At 42.1% G+C, this 19,483-nt stretch overlaps 1 protein-coding gene across 4 annotated transcripts; it reads left to right on the forward strand.

Annotated features, from left to right (window-relative positions):
• Positions 1–394: 394 nt before the first annotated feature.
• On the forward strand, positions 395–18,144 carry LOC110537395 (solute carrier family 12 member 9). 4 transcript variants are annotated; one of them, XM_021623411.2, is made up of 14 exons: positions 395–813; positions 1,380–1,639; positions 1,864–1,998; positions 10,330–10,467; positions 10,662–10,961; positions 11,117–11,224; positions 11,853–11,964; positions 12,100–12,257; positions 12,369–12,451; positions 12,553–12,677; positions 12,893–13,085; positions 13,368–13,542; positions 16,089–16,235; positions 16,446–17,302. In XM_021623411.2, the coding sequence occupies exons 2-14, from the start codon at positions 1,438–1,440 to the stop codon at positions 17,300–17,302; spliced, it is 2,733 nt and encodes a 910-aa protein (XP_021479086.1). In that variant the 5' UTR covers positions 395–813; positions 1,380–1,437. The 4 variants fall into 4 exon arrangements, with proteins under 4 accessions (XP_021479086.1, XP_021479087.1, XP_021479088.1 ...); XM_021623412.2 differs by having other exon boundaries at positions 397–867; XM_021623413.2 differs by lacking the exon at positions 395–813 and adding an exon at positions 874–1,047.
• Positions 18,145–19,483: the final 1,339 nt, after the last annotated feature.

Here is a 19,483-nt window from a genome sequence, read left to right on the forward strand (position 1 = left end):
GAAGATTGGGTACTTTTTCCACCACTACAGATTAAATACATGATGATGACATTCACAGGGTGGTGAAGGTGATGATTGTATTCTGGTGACATAATCGATGTTTTGCTGCCGTTTAAGAAAAATATAAAATCTCGCTCTTTTGGCCATAATAATCTCATGTAGGTTACACATGCGCTCTAGCCAAAAGTGTGCAGATTAGCTATTTGTTAGCAGCAATTGTTAGCTAGAGCGCACGTTTGTGAGAAAACCATCAGTAGAGTTGGAAACCCCATTTAACCGCACATGGTATTTGTATGTGCACAACGTCATCACGCACATGTTCTATCAATTTGATAGAAATACATCTCTGGTGGGAAAATGCGCATATTGTTTTTATGCGCAGTTTAGAATATTCGCATGAAAATCTGTCGCCAATTGGATGGAAACCTAGCTACAGACAGATTTTCACCCTCCCCTTTTTGGCAGTCACATGAACAGTTTTTACTGTCCCGTGACCAGCACATAACAAATAGCAAGTAACTAGATGAGTGTGCAAGTAGGTCAATGTTCATTGTAATAGGGAGAATACACATGTAGATTTGAATGAAAGCTGGTCAGATTGCGGCATTATAATTGCTACCTTTTATGAGCTATTGGAGAATTTATCTGTAGCCTATGCTAACTATAGCCAGTAGTTTTCTAATCTAGTTAGATCAACTAACAAAGCACAGTTGTGTATGCTTTTATATTACTTTGTGATAACTTGCAGAGATCATTCAGCTGTAAACTGAAATAACGGAGCAGTGGGCTACAGTAGGCAGCCAGATGCAGACGGTGAGTGTTTAACAACCGGAAGTGCGCGCGCTTATTCCCACTGACGGAGAATAGGTGAGTGGCTGTTTTCATCTGGCTATAGCTACAATAGCCATGATTGCAAAGTAAACAAAAATGTTATCATCAGTCAAACACAAAGTGTACGGAATTGCGAGTTTGAATTGTTGAATGACCTCACCAAAAACCGTCCTGTGTCCCAGCTCCACTTCCCCTTTTTGGATACATGAAAGAAACGTAAACTCAACTCTTGTTAAATTGTAACAAATGCAATATGATGTATGTTGATGTTGCATGATGTGTTGTAGTCAAGTGTTTTAACTCGCGCGTCCTTGAAGTATGCTATTTATTTTGAATGCCTGACTTTTTTTTTCTGTTGGATCGTAGTCGGAAGATGTTTTTCCAATGTAAAACCCTCCCCCCTCCCGTTATTGTTTTGTTTGCAGAACCTACTATTTTTCGTAAATATAAAGCTATACTGTGTTTTCAGGAATCTGTCAAATTGTCAGTTTTGTTACCAACTTATTTTTATGATCTAATTTATACAAAGATTGTCAACATTTTAACAGGGTTACCAAAAAGGACGTCTAGACCATCTAAATATACAATAGGCTTCTCCCGAAGGCCATGTCTAATGAACACGCACCCCTCCTCGCCCATGGGGTGTGTGGTCTGTCTGTAGACACAGCAGTATGTGGCATGGGGGGGTCAGAGGGCACTGGGGAGGCCAGCACTCCTAATGCTGTACCCCGAAAACTCAACACATTCTTCGGGGTGATAGTGCCCACCGTCCTCTCCATGTTCAGCATAGTCCTCTTCCTCAGAACTGGTGAGTGCAGCATCGATGACAGACAATTACAAATATAGGCTGTGAATGTGGAATTATTCACCATGCAACATACAGTGATGCTTGTTGATGGTCAAGCTGCTGTTGGCTCCAAGCTATGATAGATATTTTTAAGAAGGTGTATGTCTACTGCATAGACATGCATTAGTCTACTGTATTGTGTTCCTGTAACAATACTAATACTGTATAATGATGTTTCCCCATAGGGTTTGTGGTTGGTCATGCGGGGCTCTTGCAGGGTCTTGTGATGCTGCTTGTAGCCTACATCATTATCTCCCTCACCATCTTATCCATCTGTGCTATTTCCACCAATGGTGCTGTGCAGGGAGGCGGGGCCTATTGTATCCTTAACTCTGGTTCTTTCGCACCCCACAAAAAAACATATACAGTGCCCTCAAAGTATTCATACCCCTTGACTTATTCCACATTTTGCTGTGTTACAGCCTGAATTCAAAATAGGTTCAATTGATTTTTTTCTCTCACACATCAACACATAATACCCCCGCAATGACAAAGTGAAAACATGTTTTTATAAATGTTTGCAAATTTATTAAAAATGAATTACAGAAATATGTAATTTACATACAGTACAAGTTAAAAGTTTGGACACACTGACTCATTCCAGGTTTTTTCTTTATTTTTACCACTTTCTACATTGTAGAATTATAGTAAAGACATCAAAAATATGAAATAACACATGGAATCATGTAGTAACCAAAAATATTTGAGATTCTTCATTGATGACAGCTTTGCACACTCTTGGCATTCTCTCAAACATTTTCATGAGGTAGTCACCTGGAATGCGTTTCAATTAACATGTGTTTCTTGTTAATTTGTGGAATTTCTTTCCATCTTGCGTTTAAGCCAATCAGTTGTGTTCTGACAAGGTAGGGGTGGTATACAGAAGATAGCCCTATTTGGTAAAAGACCAAGTCCATATTATGGTAAGAACAGCTCAAATAAGCAAAGAGAAACGACAGTCCATCATTGTTTTAAGACAGTTCAGTAAATCTGGAAAATTTCAAAAACTTTGAAAGTTTCTTCAAGTGCAGTTGCAAAAATACATCAAGTGCTATGATGAAACTGGCTCTCATGAGGACCGCCACAGGAAAGGAAGACCCAGAGTTACCTCTGCTGCAGAGGATAAGTTCATTTGAGTTACCGGCCTAAGAAATTGCAGCCCAAATAAATGCTTCAGAGTTCTAGTAACAGACACATCTCAACATCGGAGGAGACTCCGTGAATCAGGCCTTCATGGTTGAATTGCTGCAAAGAAACACGAGCAAAGGACATTGGACCGATGGAAATCTGTCCTTTGGTCTGATGAGTCCAAATTTGAGATTTTTGGTTCCAACCGCCGTGTCTTTGTGAGACGCGAAGTAGGTGAACGGATGATCTCCACATGTGTGGTTCCCAATGTGAAGCATGGAGGAGGAGGAGGTGTGATGGTGTGGTTGTGCTTTGCTGGTGACACTGTCTATGGTTTATTTACAATTCAAGGCACACTTAACCAGCATGGCTACCACAGCATTCTGCAGCGATACGCCATCCCATCTGGTTTGGTCTTATTGGGACTATCATTTGTTTTTCAACAGGACAATGACCCAACACACCTCCAGGCTGTGTAAGGGATATTTGACCAAGAAGGATAGTGATGGAGTGCTTCATCTGATGACCTGGCCTCCACAATCACCTGACCTCAACCCAATTGAGATGGTTTAGGATGAGTTGGACCGCAGAGTGAAGGAAAAGCAGCCAACAAGTGCTCAGCATATGTGGGAACTCCATCAAGACGGTTGGACAAGCATTCCAGGTGAACCTGGTTGAGAGAATGCCAAGAGTGTGCAAAGCTGTCATCAAGGCAGAGGGTGGATACTTTGAAGAATCTAAAATATTTTGATTTGTTGAACACTTTTTTTCTTACTACATTATTCCATATGTGTTATTTCATAACTTTGATGTCTTCACTTTTGTTCTACAATATAGTAAAATAAAGAAAAACCCTTGAATGACTAGGTGTGTCCAAACTTTTGACTGGTACTATAAGTAGTCACACCCCTGAGTTAATACTTTGTAGAAGCACCTTTGCAGCAATTTCAGCTGTGAGTCTTTCTGGGTACGTCTCGAAGAGCTTTATACACCTGGATTGTGCAACATTTGCCCATTTATTCTTGTCAAAATTATTTTATGCTCTGTCAAATGCATTGTCCATCATTGCTAAACAACCATTTTCAGGTCTTGCCATAGATTTTAAAGCAGATTTAAGTCAAAACTATAACTTGGTCACTCAGGTACATTCACTGTCTTCTTCGTAAGCAACTCCCATGTAGATTTTGGCCTTGTGTTTTAGGTTATTGTCCTGTTGAAAGGTGAATTCATCTCCCAGTGTCTGATGGAAAGCAGACTCAATCGGGTTTTCCGCTATGATTTTGCATGTGCTTCGCTCCATTCTGTGAATTTTTTTCCCCTGAAAAATTCCCCAGTCCTTAACAATTACAAGCACACCAAAAACATGATGCAGCCACCACTATGCTTGAAAATATGGGGGAGTGTATGGATTTGGACCAAACATAACACTTTGTATTCAGTGCAAAAACGTAATTTCTTTGCCACATTTTTTTTGCAGTATTACTTTAGTGCCTTGTTGCAAACAGGATGTATGTTTTTTGAATATTTTTATGTACAGGATTCCTTCTTTTCACTCTGTCAAGTAGGTTAGTATTGTTGCGTAACAACAATGTTGTTGATCCATCCTCAGTTTTCTCCTGTCACAGCCATTCAACTCTGTAACTGTTTTAGTCACCATTTGGACTTACAGTGAAATCCATGAGCGGTTTCCTTCCTTTCTGGCAACTGAGTTAGGAAGGATGCCTGTAAATCAAATTAAAATCACATTTTATTTATCATGTACATGTGTTTAGCAGATGTTATTGCAGGTGTAGCGAAATGCTTGTGTTTCTAGCTTTGACAGTGCAGTAATATCTAACCGCAATATCTAACAATTTCACAGTACACACATCTAAAGTAAAGGAATGGATTTAAGAATATATACATATTTGGGCGAGCAATGTCAGAGCGGCATAGACTAAGATACAGTTGGATAGAATTCAGTATATACATATGAGATGAGCAGTGGCGACCCGTCTTTCAGGGCAGGTGGGGCTCTGTTATAGGCCCACATTTTTTGTTAAAATAAATAATAAATGTTTGGGGTCTTGCCTGTTTTGCATGTTCTTTTGGCATTAATACGTGTCACACATCAGTTTGCCAACAATGTAAAACAAATACAAATATATAATAGTTAATATACCTGCATACAAACATGGTCTCTTTTTTGTTTTCTGAGTAAGGCAGCTCCAACATGCAGGTGTTTCAGCCTAGCTCAGTGCTTTCTGTGGTGGTGGGGCAAGCCAGCAGAAAATACGGAGTGTTGAGCCGCAATCATTAGCCAGCTTTTCACAGTGGAGTGGCTGTGTTGTCCCAAATCAAGGATTAAGGGTATATTTTCCTATTATAAACATTCAACATTGGCCATGCTGTCAATGAAGCATGATTTGTGATGCACTCAAAACAACTGTTAACTCGGAATTGCAAAGCTTGACTTTAGTGAGTTCAAGACAACTGGGAACTCGGGGAAAAACGAGCTACAACTGGGAAAATATGTTTTGATTTTTCATCCAACTCGGAATTGTAAATCGGAATCCGGGCTTCTTTCTAGAGCTACGACCTGAAGATCATTGACATCATCATGGTTCAACTTTTTTCTCAGAGTTCCTAGTTGTCTTGAAAGCACCATAAATCCAGAGAATGCCAGACTTTGATGACAAAATTTGCCCACGAAGGACCGCCACACCACCTTCCTTTTCAAGTGAGCACAGCACAACAAGTTGAGTCCAAAAATGTCTTGTATGCTGCCGCAAAAATGATGTAATATGTCAGGGAGATATGTATACTGTAGTTAAGAAAGTAATACAAAGTGTATGTTGTGTAGTAAACTATTCGTATCCCTTGTGCCTCACCCTAATAATTTGGTCTATTTTCACCTCTTCATTTCACCTACTGTTCTGACTTGGTGGTGTACATGTAGCCTACAACCTGTTTGTGAGAAATGTCATCATCAAATATTGTAATAGCTTTCATTGTCTGCTTATATTCCACCTTTATTTATCCTACGGTTCTGACTTTGTGTACAGGGAGAACACTGTAAGAACGGCCCATGTTCTGAATTCTGTCGCTGTACATTTCAAAAGTGCTGAACAAATAGTTATATTGACTACGTCCGTCCTAGCTCGCTCATTGTCTTAATCGAAATTACGGATTGCCTCATCTGCTTGTTGTCCCCTTCTGACATAGTTTGTACATCTCAATTGTCAGTAGAAACCACATTTGTTTATTAAGAAAGTCGGCTATATTAGCTATGTTTTTTTTAAGGCAATAAATGAGGCTGAATGAACTGTTTTTCTGCCAGACAAGGCTCCGCTCATAGCCAGGTGTATCAAATAAAATAAAATGTTATTGGTCACATGCACATGGTTAGCAGATGTTATTGCGAGTGTAGCAAAATGCTTATGCTTCTAGATCTGACAATGCAACAGTATCTAACAGGTAATATCTATCAATTCCACAACAAAACCTAATACACACAATCTAGTAAAGGAATGGGATAAGAATATATAGGTATAAAATATATGGATGAGCAGTGACAGAGCGGCTAAGATGCAATAGATAGAAAGGATAGTGAAGAATACAGTACATTATATACATATGAAATGAGTAATGTTAGATATGTAAACATTCTTAACGTGGCATTATTAAAGTGACTAGTATTCCATTTATTAAAGTGGCCAATTATATCAAGTCTGTAGGTAGGCAGCCGCCTCTGTGCTAGTGATGGCTGTCTAACAATCTGATGGCCTTGCGATAGAAGCTGTTTTTCAGCTTTGATGCATCTGTACTGACCTCACCTTCTGGATGGAAGCGGGGGGGAACAGGCAGTGGCTCGGGGGGTTATTGTCCTTGATGATCTTTTTGCCTTCCTGTGACATCAGGTGTTGTAGGTGTCCTGGAGGGTGGGTAGTTTGCCCCCGGTGATGCGTTGTGCGGACAGCACAACCCTCTGGAGAGCCTTGAGGTTGTGGGCGGTGCAGTTGCCATACCAGGCGATGATACAGCCCGACAGGATGCTCTCAATTGTGCACCTGTAAAAGTTAGTGAGGTTTTTTTGTGACAAGCCACATTTTTGTCAGCTTCCTGAGGTTGAAGAGGCTCTGTTGCGCCGCCTTCAACACACTGTCTGTGTGGACCATTTCAGTTTGTCTGTGATATGAACACAGAGGAACTTACATTTCCACCTTCTCCACTGCTGTCCTGTCATTGTGGATAGAGGGGTGTTCCCTTTGCTGTTTCCTGAAGTTCACGATCATCTCTTTTGTTTTGCTGACATTGAGTAAGATGTTATTTTCCTGACACCACACTCCGAGGGCCCTCAGCCTACAGGGAGGTGTCTCGTCGTTGTTTGTAATCAAGCCTACCACTGTTGTGTCGTCTGCAAACTTGATGATTGAGTTGGAGGCGTGCATGGCCACACAGTTGTAGGTGAACAGGAAGTACAGGAGGGGGCTGAGAACGCACCCTTATGGGGCCCCAGTGTTAAGGATCAGCGGAGTGGAGATGTTGTTTCCTACTTTCACCATCTGGGGCGGCCCGCCAGGAAGTCCAGGACCCAGTTGCACAGGGTGGGGTCGAGACCCAGGGTCTCAAGCTTAATGATGAGTTTGGAGGGTACTATGGTGTTGAATGCTGAGCTATAGTCAATGAACAGCATTCTTACATAGGTATTCCTCTTGTCCAGATGGGACAGGGCAATGTGCAGTGTGATTGCGATTGCATCGTCTGTGGATCTATTGGGGTGGTAAGCAAATTGAAGTGGGTCTAGGGTAGCAGGTAAGGTGATATGATCCTTGACTAGTCTCTCAAATCACTTCATGATGGCAGAAGTGAGTGCTACGGGGTACAGGAACAGCTTTCTTGGGTACAGGAACAATGGTGGACATCTTGAAGAATGTGGGGACCCTAGACTGGGAAATGGAGAGATTGAATATGTTTGTAAACAGTTGGTCTGCGCATGCTCTGAGGACACGGCTAGGGATGCCATCTGGGCCGGCAGCCTTGCGAGGGTTAACACGCTTAAATGTCTTACTCACGTCGGCCACGGAGAAGGAGAGCCCACAGTCCTTGTTAGCGGGCCTCATCGGTGGCACTGTTATCCTCAAAGCGGTGTTAACTTGTCCGGTGTTAACTTGTCCGGAAGCAAGATTTCGGTGTCCTTTTGTAGTCCGTGATTTTCTGTAGACCCTGCCACATATGTTTCAGGTTTGAGCCATTGAAATTGCAACTCCACTTTGTCTCTATACTGACGTTTTGCCTGTTTGATTGCCTTACAGAGGGAATAACTACACTGTTTGTATTCAGCCATATTCCCAGTCACCTTGCCATGGTTAAATATGATGGTTCGAGCTTTCAGTTTTGTGTGAATGCTGCAAACTCTCCACGGTTTCTGGTTGGGGTACGTTTTATTAGTCACAGTGGGTACAACATCTCACAAACACTCCCTAATAAACTCAGTCACCGTCAGTGCATTCGTCAATATTGTTCTCGGAGACTACCTGGAACATATCCCAGTCTGCGTGATCAAACAATCTTGAAGCGTGAATTCCGATTGGTCAGACCAGTGTTGAATAGTCCTTAGCATGGGTACTTCTTGTTTTGAGTTTCTACCTATAGTAAGTGAGGAGCAAAATGGAGTCGTGATCAGATTTGCTGAAAGGAGGGCCTTGTAGGCATCCCGGAAGTTGGAGTAGCAGTGGTTGCTTGTTTGAGCAGTGCGAGTACTACAGTCAATGTGTTGATAGAACTTTGGCAGGCTTTTTCTCAAATTTGCTTTGTTAAAATCCCCAGCTACAATAAATGGGGGTTCAGGATATGGTTTCCAGTTTGCATAAAATACAGTGAAGTTCTTTGAGGGCCTTTGTGGTATCGGCTTGGGGGGGTTATACACGGCTGTGACTATAACTGAAGCGAATTCTCTTGGGCGATAATACTGTCGGCATTTGATTGTGAAGTATTCTAGGTCGGGTTAACAAAATGACTTGTGTTTCTGTATGTTATCACAATCACACCATGAGTAGTTCTTCTTGAAACATATACCCCCACCCTTCTTCTTCCTGGAGAGATATTTATTCCTGTCTGCGCGATGAATTGTGAACCCAACTGGCTGAACGGACTCGGACAGTATATCCCGAGAGAGTCATGTTTTCGTGAAAAAGAGTGTTACAATCCCTTATGTCTCTCTGGAAAGAAATCCTCTCCCTGAGCTCTTTATTATCCAGACTGAACATTAGCGAGTAATATACTCGGAAGCGGTGGGTGGTGTGTGCGCCTCCTTAGTCGGACTAGAAGACCACTCCGAGTACCTATCCTCCTCCAGCGGTGTTTTGGATCGGCCTCTGGAATCAGTTCAATTGCCCTGGGGTCTACGAACAGAGTACCCGATTCGGGAATGTTGTATTCCTGGTCGTAATTCTGGTAGTGCTGGTGAGTTACCGCCGCTCTGATATCCAATAGTTCTTCCCGACTGTATGCAATAACACCAAAATATATCTGGGATAATAATGTAAGAAATAACACAGAAAAGTATTTAGATTTTTTTATAAGCGCTAGAAGCACGGCAGCCCTCTGTCGGCGCAATTTGTGTACCTTTGTAGGGACCTTATCTATGTAGTAACTAGGTGTATTCAGGTGTAACTAGGTGTAACTTCACCATTCTCAAAGGGATATTCAATGTCTGCTTTTTTTTTTTATTTTTTTTGGCATCTACCAATAGGTGCCCTTTGCGAGGCCTTGTAAAGCCACCCTGGTCTTTGTGGTTGAATCTGTGTTTGAAATTCACTACTCGACAGAGGGACCTTAGAATTATCTGTATGTGTAGGGTACAGAGATGAGGCAGTCATAAAACAATTACGTTAAACACTTATTGCACACAGTCCATGCAACTTATTTTGTTAAGCAAATTTTTACTCCTGAACTGCTCTAACAAAGGGGTTGAATACTTATTGACTCAAGACATTTCAGCTTTTCAGTTTTTATTCATTTGTAAACATTTCTAAAAACAATTTCACTTTGACATTATGGGGTATTGTGTGTAGCCATTGACAAAAAAAATCTCAATATAATCCATTTTAAATTCAGGCTGTAACACAACAATGTCGAAAAAGTCAAGAGGTGTGAATACATTCTGAAGGTATTGTATTTTGCAAATGTGTATTGGTCTGAAGTATGAGTGAAGTTTTTAAAAGTTCTTACTATTCAAACTTGATGCCACATTATTTTTTAGACAATTCTAGCCCTTATATCTCTAACGGGAAATTTAATACATTTTCAACCCCATATTCATCATGTCCAGAACCACCCTAACATCATCATAGTGCCAGCGGGTGTTTATGTTTTGTAGTCAAAAAGATAGAAGATTTGGATTACAGAATCTGAATACACTGATGACAACAGCTGGTGTGCATCATGTGATTTAACCAGCTGAGCAGAGTGACTTTGCTAACCTTTATTAATGAAGCACACCAGATCAGTGATATTTAACCCCTTGACCTAATGTCTGCCAGTCATGATCAGTCGATCGTTGGGCCCAGAGTTTGGAGGAAGCATTGGCCTCATGTTCTTCCTTGCCAAGGTGTGCGCGTGTGGAGTGTATGTGCTTGGTCTGGTAGAGGCCATACTTGACATATTTGGTCAGGATTCAGGTTAGTCTTGACATTCTATAATTACTAGTTTAAGCCCTAATACTTAAAATTCCAAGCATGCATGCCAAGATTTTGTACTTCTGCTGAAAACAAATTATATATAATATTTCTTAGAATGTTGGTGCCACATGCATTCAAATGAGCCATTCCACCCAGTGTTTTATCTTGTCCTCTTTGTCCACCTCCCACTCTAGCGTCCTCCTCTGCATTGCGGGTGCTTCCCCAGGGATACTGGTACACAGTGATGTACTCTTCCATAGTTCTCCTGCTGGTTCTGTTGGTGTGCCTAGTGGGCGCCCACATCTTCGCCCGCACCTCCTTTCTCATCCTGCTGGTGGTGACCATCTCCTTGCTGTCCATCTACATCAGCCCCCTGGCACTGACCACGCCCCTAAACTTCCTCATCTCCCACCAGGGCCCTGGCAACCATACCCTCACCTACAATGCCAGCTACACAGGCTTCAACGGCACAACACTGAGGGACAACCTGGGCTGTGAGTACTGTCTGGCTGGGGTCATATTTCAGATGCATTATAGGCATAGTAAGCCTTGATGGGGAGGTGAAACTGTACATGTATAGAGTCGTTAGTTTTATGGTTTGAAAGAGAGCTGTTATAGCAACAGTGTTCTTCCTCTTTTTCCTCTTCAGCGAGCTACACTGTGGACTATAGCACCGGTAAAGAAATGTCATTCGCTTCCGTGTTTGCTGTCATGTTCACCAGCTGTACCGGAATCATGGCCGGAGCCAACATGTCAGGTACTCTCCACACGCATCATATACCCCCCCTTTTTCCCTCAGAACAGCCTCAATTCGTTAGGGCATAGACTCTACAAGGTGTCTAAAGCATTCCACAGGGATGCTGGCCTATGTTGACTCCAATGCTTCCCACAGTTGTGTCAAGTTGGCTGGATGTCCTTTGGGTGGTGGACCATTCTTGATACAGACGGGAAACTGTTGAGGGTGAAACCCAGCAGTGTTGCAGTTCTTGACACAAACTGGTGCACCTGGCACCTACTATCATACCCTGTTCAAAGGCGCTTAAATCTTTTGTCTTTCCCATTCACCCTCTGAATGGCACACATACACAACCTTGAAAGTCAATCTTTAAGCTGTTCCCTCCCCTTCATCTACACTGATTTAAGTGGATTTAACAAGTGACCTCAATAATGGATCACACCTGGATTAACCTGGTCAGTCTGTCATGGAAAGAGCAGTTCTTAAAGTTTTGTATACTCAGTGTAGCTGTTACTTTACCTGTGCCATATATATTCTGACTAAAGTTAATGGAATATTTTAGCTCCGTTAGTTAACATCTTATTAAGCTTCACATACAGACTCAAACTTGACATGTTCAACTATCTTTCCCTTAATCTGTTCTCTGTAGGAGAGCTGAAGAACCCCAGTGCTGCCATTCCCAAAGGCACCATTATTGCAGTCCTCTACACCTGCATAGTCTATGTCCTGCTCTTCATTCTGGCCAGCTCCACATGTGAAAGGTCTGAATGGATGAGGCTGGGAGTGGTGGGAACTGTGTCATCCCTAATTTGCTCATAATTGACTGCCCGACTATTCATCATACTGTAGCTACTATATACTTTCAAATAGTTAACTAATTCATGTATTTTGTTTAGGACCCTGTTGGTTCAGGATTACGGGTTCTTCCAGAGTATAAACATCTGGCCGCCATTTGTAACCATTGGGATCTACTGTTCCGCCCTATCAGCAGCCATGTGCTCTCTGATTGGGGCGTCCCGGATCCTCCATGCCCTTGCACTGGACCAGCTGTTTGGTAAGGATGTTGTTGAAATTGTTTCGCAAAGTGTAACAGAGTAAAGGACATGTGTTGGCCTGACACAGAATAAGGAGCATAATGTTGATGTAATGTTGATGTTACCCATAGGTTTTCCATTGGCTCCTGCTGCTATCACTTCCAGCTCTGGTAACCCATGGGTGGCAGTGCTGTACACCTGGGGGTTGGCACAGGTGATGAGAGGACATGGGTGTATTGTATTGAGCTGTGGAGTGCTACTTTTGGCATTTTAAACAGGCTCTGAGACAGTGTCTTTGGTGTGACTGTGTTGTAGTGTGTGGTGTTTGCAGGCCAACTTAATGCAATAGCTGGCCTTGTGACCGTGTTCTACCTGCTGGCCTATGCTGCTGTCGACTTGGCCTGTCTGGCTCTGGAATGGGCATCCGCCCCCAACTTCAGGTAATCAGATCCTAGTATCATGCTGTACAATCCGATAAAAATAAATTAAAAAAGAAGACAATGACCTTGCGCTGATGTTCCTCTTTTTGTGTTTGGATGTCATTGTCCTTAGTGAAGTAGCGTTTATCTGGAATTCTTTTGACCATCATTGTCCAGTCTAGTTTTTACCTGTCTTTCACCTTTCCCCGGTTTCCCTTGCCATTCTATCTCCCCAGGCCCACCTTCCAGGTGTTCTCCTGGCACACATGTCTGCTGGGCATTCTGAGCTGTCTGGTGATGATGTTTGTCATTAATCCTGTCTACTCTTCAGCCAGCATCATCCTCCTCTTGCTGCTGTTGCTCTTCCTGCACTACAGATCACCCACCAGCAGTTGGGGATACATCAGCCAGGCTCTCATCTTCCATCAGGTACCCACACATGGCGACGTGTGCACACACACCACATGCATATACTTGTACCAAAGCAAACATGCGCTCATGGGCCAGTTCCTGAGTCATGTTCAGCAGGGAGGAAACAGTTCTTCACCGTTTCAAAATATCTGAAGGTGTTCAGTTTAGAAAACAGATGTAGGTTTTCTGATGCAAAATATTTTGCTATGGTGTTCCCCACTAAACAGGACCCTGTGGTGTGTCACTGCTGTCATTCTTGGTGCTTTGAATCTACTTTCCCCCATTCCCCCTCTCCTGTAGGTGCGTAAGTATCTGCTGATGCTGGACGTGAGGAAGGACCATGTGAAGTTCTGGAGGCCCCAGGTGTTGTTGATGGTGGCCAACCCTCGCTCCTCCTGCCAGCTCATCAACTTTGTCAATCAGCTGAAGAAGGGCGGCCTGTTTGTGCTGGGACACGTGAAGCTGGGAGATCTGGGTAACATTATAGGGACGGTGACTGGGGTTCTGGTACCAGTGGTATCATATGATTCTTACAATAAATGCTTGTAATTTTCATGACTGCATGAAACCTAAAGCTTCCACTATTTGATTACAAAAGGAGTAATCTGAGTGTGATATTTCTGGGGTCCAAAATGATTGACACCCTTGCTAAAAGATGTGCAACACATACTGTATAAAATCAATAGTTCAAATACTGAGCTACTGTATGCTCCAAAAACTGGATTTTGTATGCTCCAAAAAAATATTCTATACTAATGCTAAGAGCTGCTCTATTTTTATGTTATCCAACAAATGTAAACACCTGGAGTTTGCTAAATGACATTGGCACTTGGATTGGAAACAGTCAGATGACATAAAAATCGAGCTTTTAGGCCATGCACACTAGTGGTGGGTTTGGCTTCATAATAAGAATGCATAAGCAGAAAAGAAACCCATATCTACTTTCAAATGTGGTTGTGGGGCCCTTGTTAAGGTCAATGGCATCATAAACTTTACCCAGTACCAGGACAGAGGCTGAACCTTGACCGCTTGCGGATCTTCCAGCACGACAATAACCCAGAGCACACATCAGTACCTAACAAAGAAATTGTTAATTGACCACAAAATCAACATTTTGCCATGGCCTTTTCAGTCGCCAGACTTGAAACCCATTGGAAACCTGTGGTTGGAATTGAAGAGGGGAGTCCATAAGCACAGACGAAGGATAACAATGATCTGGAAGGATTCTATATGGAGGAATGGTCTAAGATCACTTCCCAAGTGTTCTCCAGCTCATAACACATTTTGAGAAAAGGCTCATTGAAAAGGTCACAAGGTCAGGCATTGAAAAAAGTGGTGTCAATCATATTGACGCCTACCATCTGAGCAATTGCATTAGTTTAAAATACTATAATTTACCAATTTTCTGGGGAGCATAAAATGTAAACTGAGTATACCAAATATTAGGAACTCATTTTGCCCTGAGAACAGCCTCAATTTGTCAGGGCATGGACTCTACAAGGTGTCGAAAATGTTCCACAGGGATGCTGCCCCATGTTGACTCCAATGCTTCCCACAGTTGTGTCAAATTTGCTGATGTCCTTTGGGTGGTGGACCATTCTTCATACACACAGGAATCTGTTGAGCATCAAAAATCCAGCAGCATTTCAGTCCTTGACACAAACCGGTGCGCCTGGCACCTACTATCATACCCTGTTTAAAGGCACTTAAATCTGTTATCATGCCCATTCACCCTCTGAATGGCACACATACACAATCCATGTCTCAATTGTCTTGAGGTTTAAAAATCCTTATTTAACCTATCTCCCCTTCATCTACAATGATTTGAATGGGATTTAACAAGTTATTATACCTTTATTTCAACGAGGAACACAGACTGAGACCAATGTCTCTTTTACAGCTGGGCCCTGTTTACACATACAGTTTAGGTACAATGATTAAGAAACTAAACAAGACAAACAGATTATTACATTTACATAGGTTATTCCCCTAACAGCATAAGAACTTGTATTACCTGAAACAGTTACAAGCAATACAAAAATAAAATCCTCCAATAAATATTTTAAATGGGCAAGGAGGACAAGAGTCTCAAGTTTAACTTTAGGCTGCAGGCTATTCCATGGGCAAGGAGCGTAACAGGAAAAGGCAGCCATACCCAACTCTGTGGAAATCCCATGGGCCTCAAGAATAATCCATGCTTGAGACCTGGTTTTAGGAATTCTAATTCTAATATTGATGAGTGATGATGAAGTGCTTTATAGAAAAACACGAGAGCATGTTGTTCTCGTCTCACGGACAGCGAAGTCCAACCCACATTTTTATATAGAACACAGTGGTTAGTACTGTAGCTAGCACCCGTAATAAACCTAAGTGCGCAATAATAAGTAGCATCCAGCAATTTAAGTGTTGATGCCGTAGAATGCATGTAAATAATATCCCCATAATCTATAACAGACATAAAAGTAGCTTGCACAATTTGTCTTCTATTTATAGAGGACAAACATGTCCTGTTTCTATAGAGGAAGCCTAGCTTGATTTTTAACCGTTTACAAAGTTCATCAATATGCATTTTAAAAGGCAGTTTATCATCCAACCATATCCCTAAGTATTTATATGCAGAGACCTGAATAATTTGAAAACTACCTAAGCTTGTAAGTGCAAGTGTATTTTCAACCAACTTTTTTCCCCTATTAAAAATCATAAAATGTGTTTTGTTTGCATTTTTAAAACAAGTTTCAGCTGTATAAATGACCCTTGTAATATCTTAAAATATGACTCCAATAGTGACATCAATAAGGGATCATAGTTTTCACCTGGATTTACCTGGTCAGTCTATGTCATGGAAAGAGGTGTTTTGTATACTCAGTGTAGGAATATGAATTATTTGTTTTATTCAGTCATTTTTGCTCATCTTTATCAAGTGTGTCAATCATTTCAGACCCCATAGAAAATTTAAGGGAAACTAGTTTGGCTCTGCTCTTGTTTGGGAATCCAGGCATTCCAGCCTCTCTTCTGTTTCAGACACCCTGCCCTCTGACCCTGTCCAGCAGCAGTATAACTTCTGGTTGAGTCTGGTGGATAAGCTGGGGGTGAAGGCCTTTGTGGACCTGACTCTGTCCTCCTCTGTGAGGCAGGGCACACAGCATCTGCTGCGCATCACTGGCCTGGGTGAGTCACACAACCTCCTATTCACCATTCTGGATCATTCTTTGTTGTTTTCCTCCTCTTCACACACAACTGTGTCGTAAAGAGCAATGACATACTGTATTAAAAATAATATTACTACTTTGGAAAATGGAACATAAAACAGTTTAACCCGTCAAGCAATGTACTCTTTAATCCATTTGATTATCCTCCTCCACTCTTTACCTCTTCAAGGCGGCATGAAGCCCAACACTCTGGTCTTGGGGTTCTACGACAGTTGCACCCCTGAGGACTACTTCCTCCAAGACCCTGCCTTCTATGAGTCAGAAGAGGCCGGAGGGGATGATTTTGGTGTAGATCTGCCCTCTCTGCAAGCCCACTTCCCTCCAGTTCGCCATGTGGAGAGCCCACGCTGGCTCACGCCAGAGGAGTATGTGGGAATCATCTCTGATGCCATCAAGATGAGTAAGAACGTGTGTCTGGGCCGCTACTTCTTCCAGCTGCAGGGGGAGAGCATGGGGACCAAGATGGACGGGGCTGAGAGGATCATCGACGTGTGGCCCCTCAACCTGCTGCGTCCGGGCAGCACCTCAGCAGCCTCTGTTGACGTGTGCAGCCTTTTCCTGCTGCAGATGGCGTGTGTCCTCAACATGGCCAGCAGATGGCGCCATGCCAGAATGAGAATATTTCTGTGTGTGGAGGCAGAGTCAAGCGACCAGGGCTGGGTGGTTAAAGAGGAGACCTTCCGGGAGCTGTTGAGGAAGCTGAGGATCAGGGCCTCCATCAAGATAGTGCCTTGGGACTCTGTGGTGCAGCTGTACGGACAGAAACAGACACAGGACACAGAGCTGGGGGAGCTGGGCCTGACGAGGTCGGCCCCAGCCCTCTCAGAGGACTTCTTGTCTGCAGTCAACTGCCTGCTGATGGAGCACAGTGCTCAGGCTGCTGTCCGCTTCCTGTATTTACCACGCCCCCCTACTCACTCTGGCCAATCACAACAATACCTTAGTCAGTTAGAAGCTGTGACTCACGGTTTAGGCCCAACCCTCTTGATTCATGGTCTCACCCCAGTCACGTGCACTGAGCTTTGAGTGTGTCACTGTGTGTTTATGGGATCAATATGTCATGTAGCTAACTCAATCCTGAACATAATAGAAAGGGCAGTCTGTTGAAAGCATAACATATGAGGTACATGATGTATGTGTTAGTTAGACAATAAACACATAGGCACACTACACAACAGGACCTATTAGTATAGCTCTGTTCTGTAGGCACATAGTTTCACATCTTGTAATGTAACTCATTTACACATCTACTAATTTCATTAATGAACACATTCGGCACCTAGTCAGTCACAGTAAAAAAATCCTTCTTTAAGCTGTCTCCTCCCTTTCATCTACACTGATTTAAATGGATTTAACAAGTGACCTCAATAAGGGATCATAGCTTTCACCTGGATTCACCTGGTCAGTCTGACATGGTTTGTACACTGTGTATATTTATTTGTTCAAACTGTAATTTAATGGAGTAGAAGAAGAGTTGAGTTCCAACTCTGGATTCTGAAATGGAGAAAAGGCTACATATGTTTACTTGCTATGAAAACTAGAATTTTGTGTTATTTTATTTGATGTTGAACACATTCTCTTTCCATTGACCCCTTTTCCCAGCATATTCCTCTTCAGATTGTGACCCAGTTTGGGAGAGCTCACGACTGTCTGGACCACATGATCTCTTAGGATTTTAGGTCATTCATTAATTGGTCATGCTTGAAATGCTGCTTTTCTGGACTATTATCTGGTCCATGATGGAACATGAGTTCAAAGTTCCTGACCCCGCTCCTAACTAGATGAGTCCCTAATGCTTGACAATATTATGTAATGTTACACAACCACCAAGGCACTAACAGGCAGATTAAATATCAATTGCTAATTTATTTTGTCAACTGTTTTTTTATGTATCAACTTTATGCCATACATTATTTAAGAATAGACAACGTATAACATACTGAGTAACATATGTGTAGAGGAAACCGTAACAAATATGACAGTAATTTGTGAATGGGTTCGTACTATACAATAGTAATTTGTATTTTTTATTAAAACATTTAAAGATCACAAAAATGACTTGCGACGGTTGATATCAGAAGTGGTACTATATTAAAAGACCAAATCAACCACAGAACATGCACATTTAACAGTCCAGTTTGGTTGTAGTCTATATCCCTATCGGTATATTACTCCAGTATATAGCTATAATGTGTAGTATAGAAGTTTGTTTGAGAGTTGCATCTGTATCCAGGCAGAATACAAGCTTTGGAAGTGATTACCCACAGATCATTCTCTGCTTCACTCAGGCTATATAGGTCAGGACAAGACATGATAGATTTGGGGTCAGCTTGTTTAGGCTACATCACAATATCAACTTTACAGTCTTCCTATTACCAATATATTTCAATGGCAGTCAATGCAAATACAGAACATGAAGTAAAACATATCTCATCTCAATTTCCAATGTGACCTGTAGCACCACATACAGGGCATTCTGAGAGTAGTTAGACCCCTTTTCCCACATTTTGTTACTTTAAAGCCTTATTCTAAAATGGATAAAGAAAGTGCCTCAACCTACACACACAATACCCCATAAAAGCAAAAACAGATGTGTTAATTTATAAAAATAAAACATACCTTATTTACATAAGTATTCAGACGCTTTGCTATGAGACTTGAAATTGAGCTCAGGTGCATCCTGTTTCCATTGATCATCCTTGGGATGTTTTTACACCTGTGGTAAAGTCAATTGATTGCACACAATATGGAAAGACAGTGGGTCTCTCCAGAAACACCAGTGGCTGTCTCACTTGCACTCTTCAGGTAGGAACTCTTATCAACTCATAGTCCAATCAAACTACTGTATACTGTTAATTACTTAAGCCAAGACGGAGCCATCAGAATGTACAGTATATGCATTTAGGCTATTGTTTGATTGTAAATATCTTTGCCATCCCACAGCACATTGCTCTGTCGATATTCTTCCCTGATAGGCACAGCCAATCTTCCAACTGTGTGAAGCGGAGAGAAGCTTCTGCCAGAAAAGAGGACTAATGAGTGCAAAGGAGGTTGCATAACATTTACATAAGTATTCAGACCCTTTACTCAGTACTTTGTTGAAACACCGTTGGCAGCAATTTCAGCCTCCAGTCTTCTTGGGAATAATGCTACAAGCTTGGCACACCTGTATTTGGGAGAGTTTCTCCTATTCTTCTCTGCAGATCC

This window comes from Oncorhynchus mykiss, chromosome 12, assembly GCF_013265735.2.
Source record: "Oncorhynchus mykiss isolate Arlee chromosome 12, USDA_OmykA_1.1, whole genome shotgun sequence".
NCBI lineage: Eukaryota > Metazoa > Chordata > Actinopteri > Salmoniformes > Salmonidae > Oncorhynchus > Oncorhynchus mykiss.

What these genes read in the sequence shown, in the direction of transcription:
- LOC110537395 (XM_021623411.2), top strand. Translation starts at nt 1,438, where the DNA reads ATGTCTAATGAACACGCACCCCTCCTCGCCCATGGGGTGTGTGGTCTG. An exon ending in CATATTTGGTCAGGATTCAG is followed by an intron (nt 10,468 to 10,661) that starts GTTAGTCTTGAC and finishes CTCCCACTCTAG; the next exon opens with CGTCCTCCTCTGCATTGCGG. An exon ending in TGCACTGGACCAGCTGTTTG is followed by an intron (nt 12,258 to 12,368) that starts GTAAGGATGTTG and finishes TGTTACCCATAG; the next exon opens with GTTTTCCATTGGCTCCTGCT.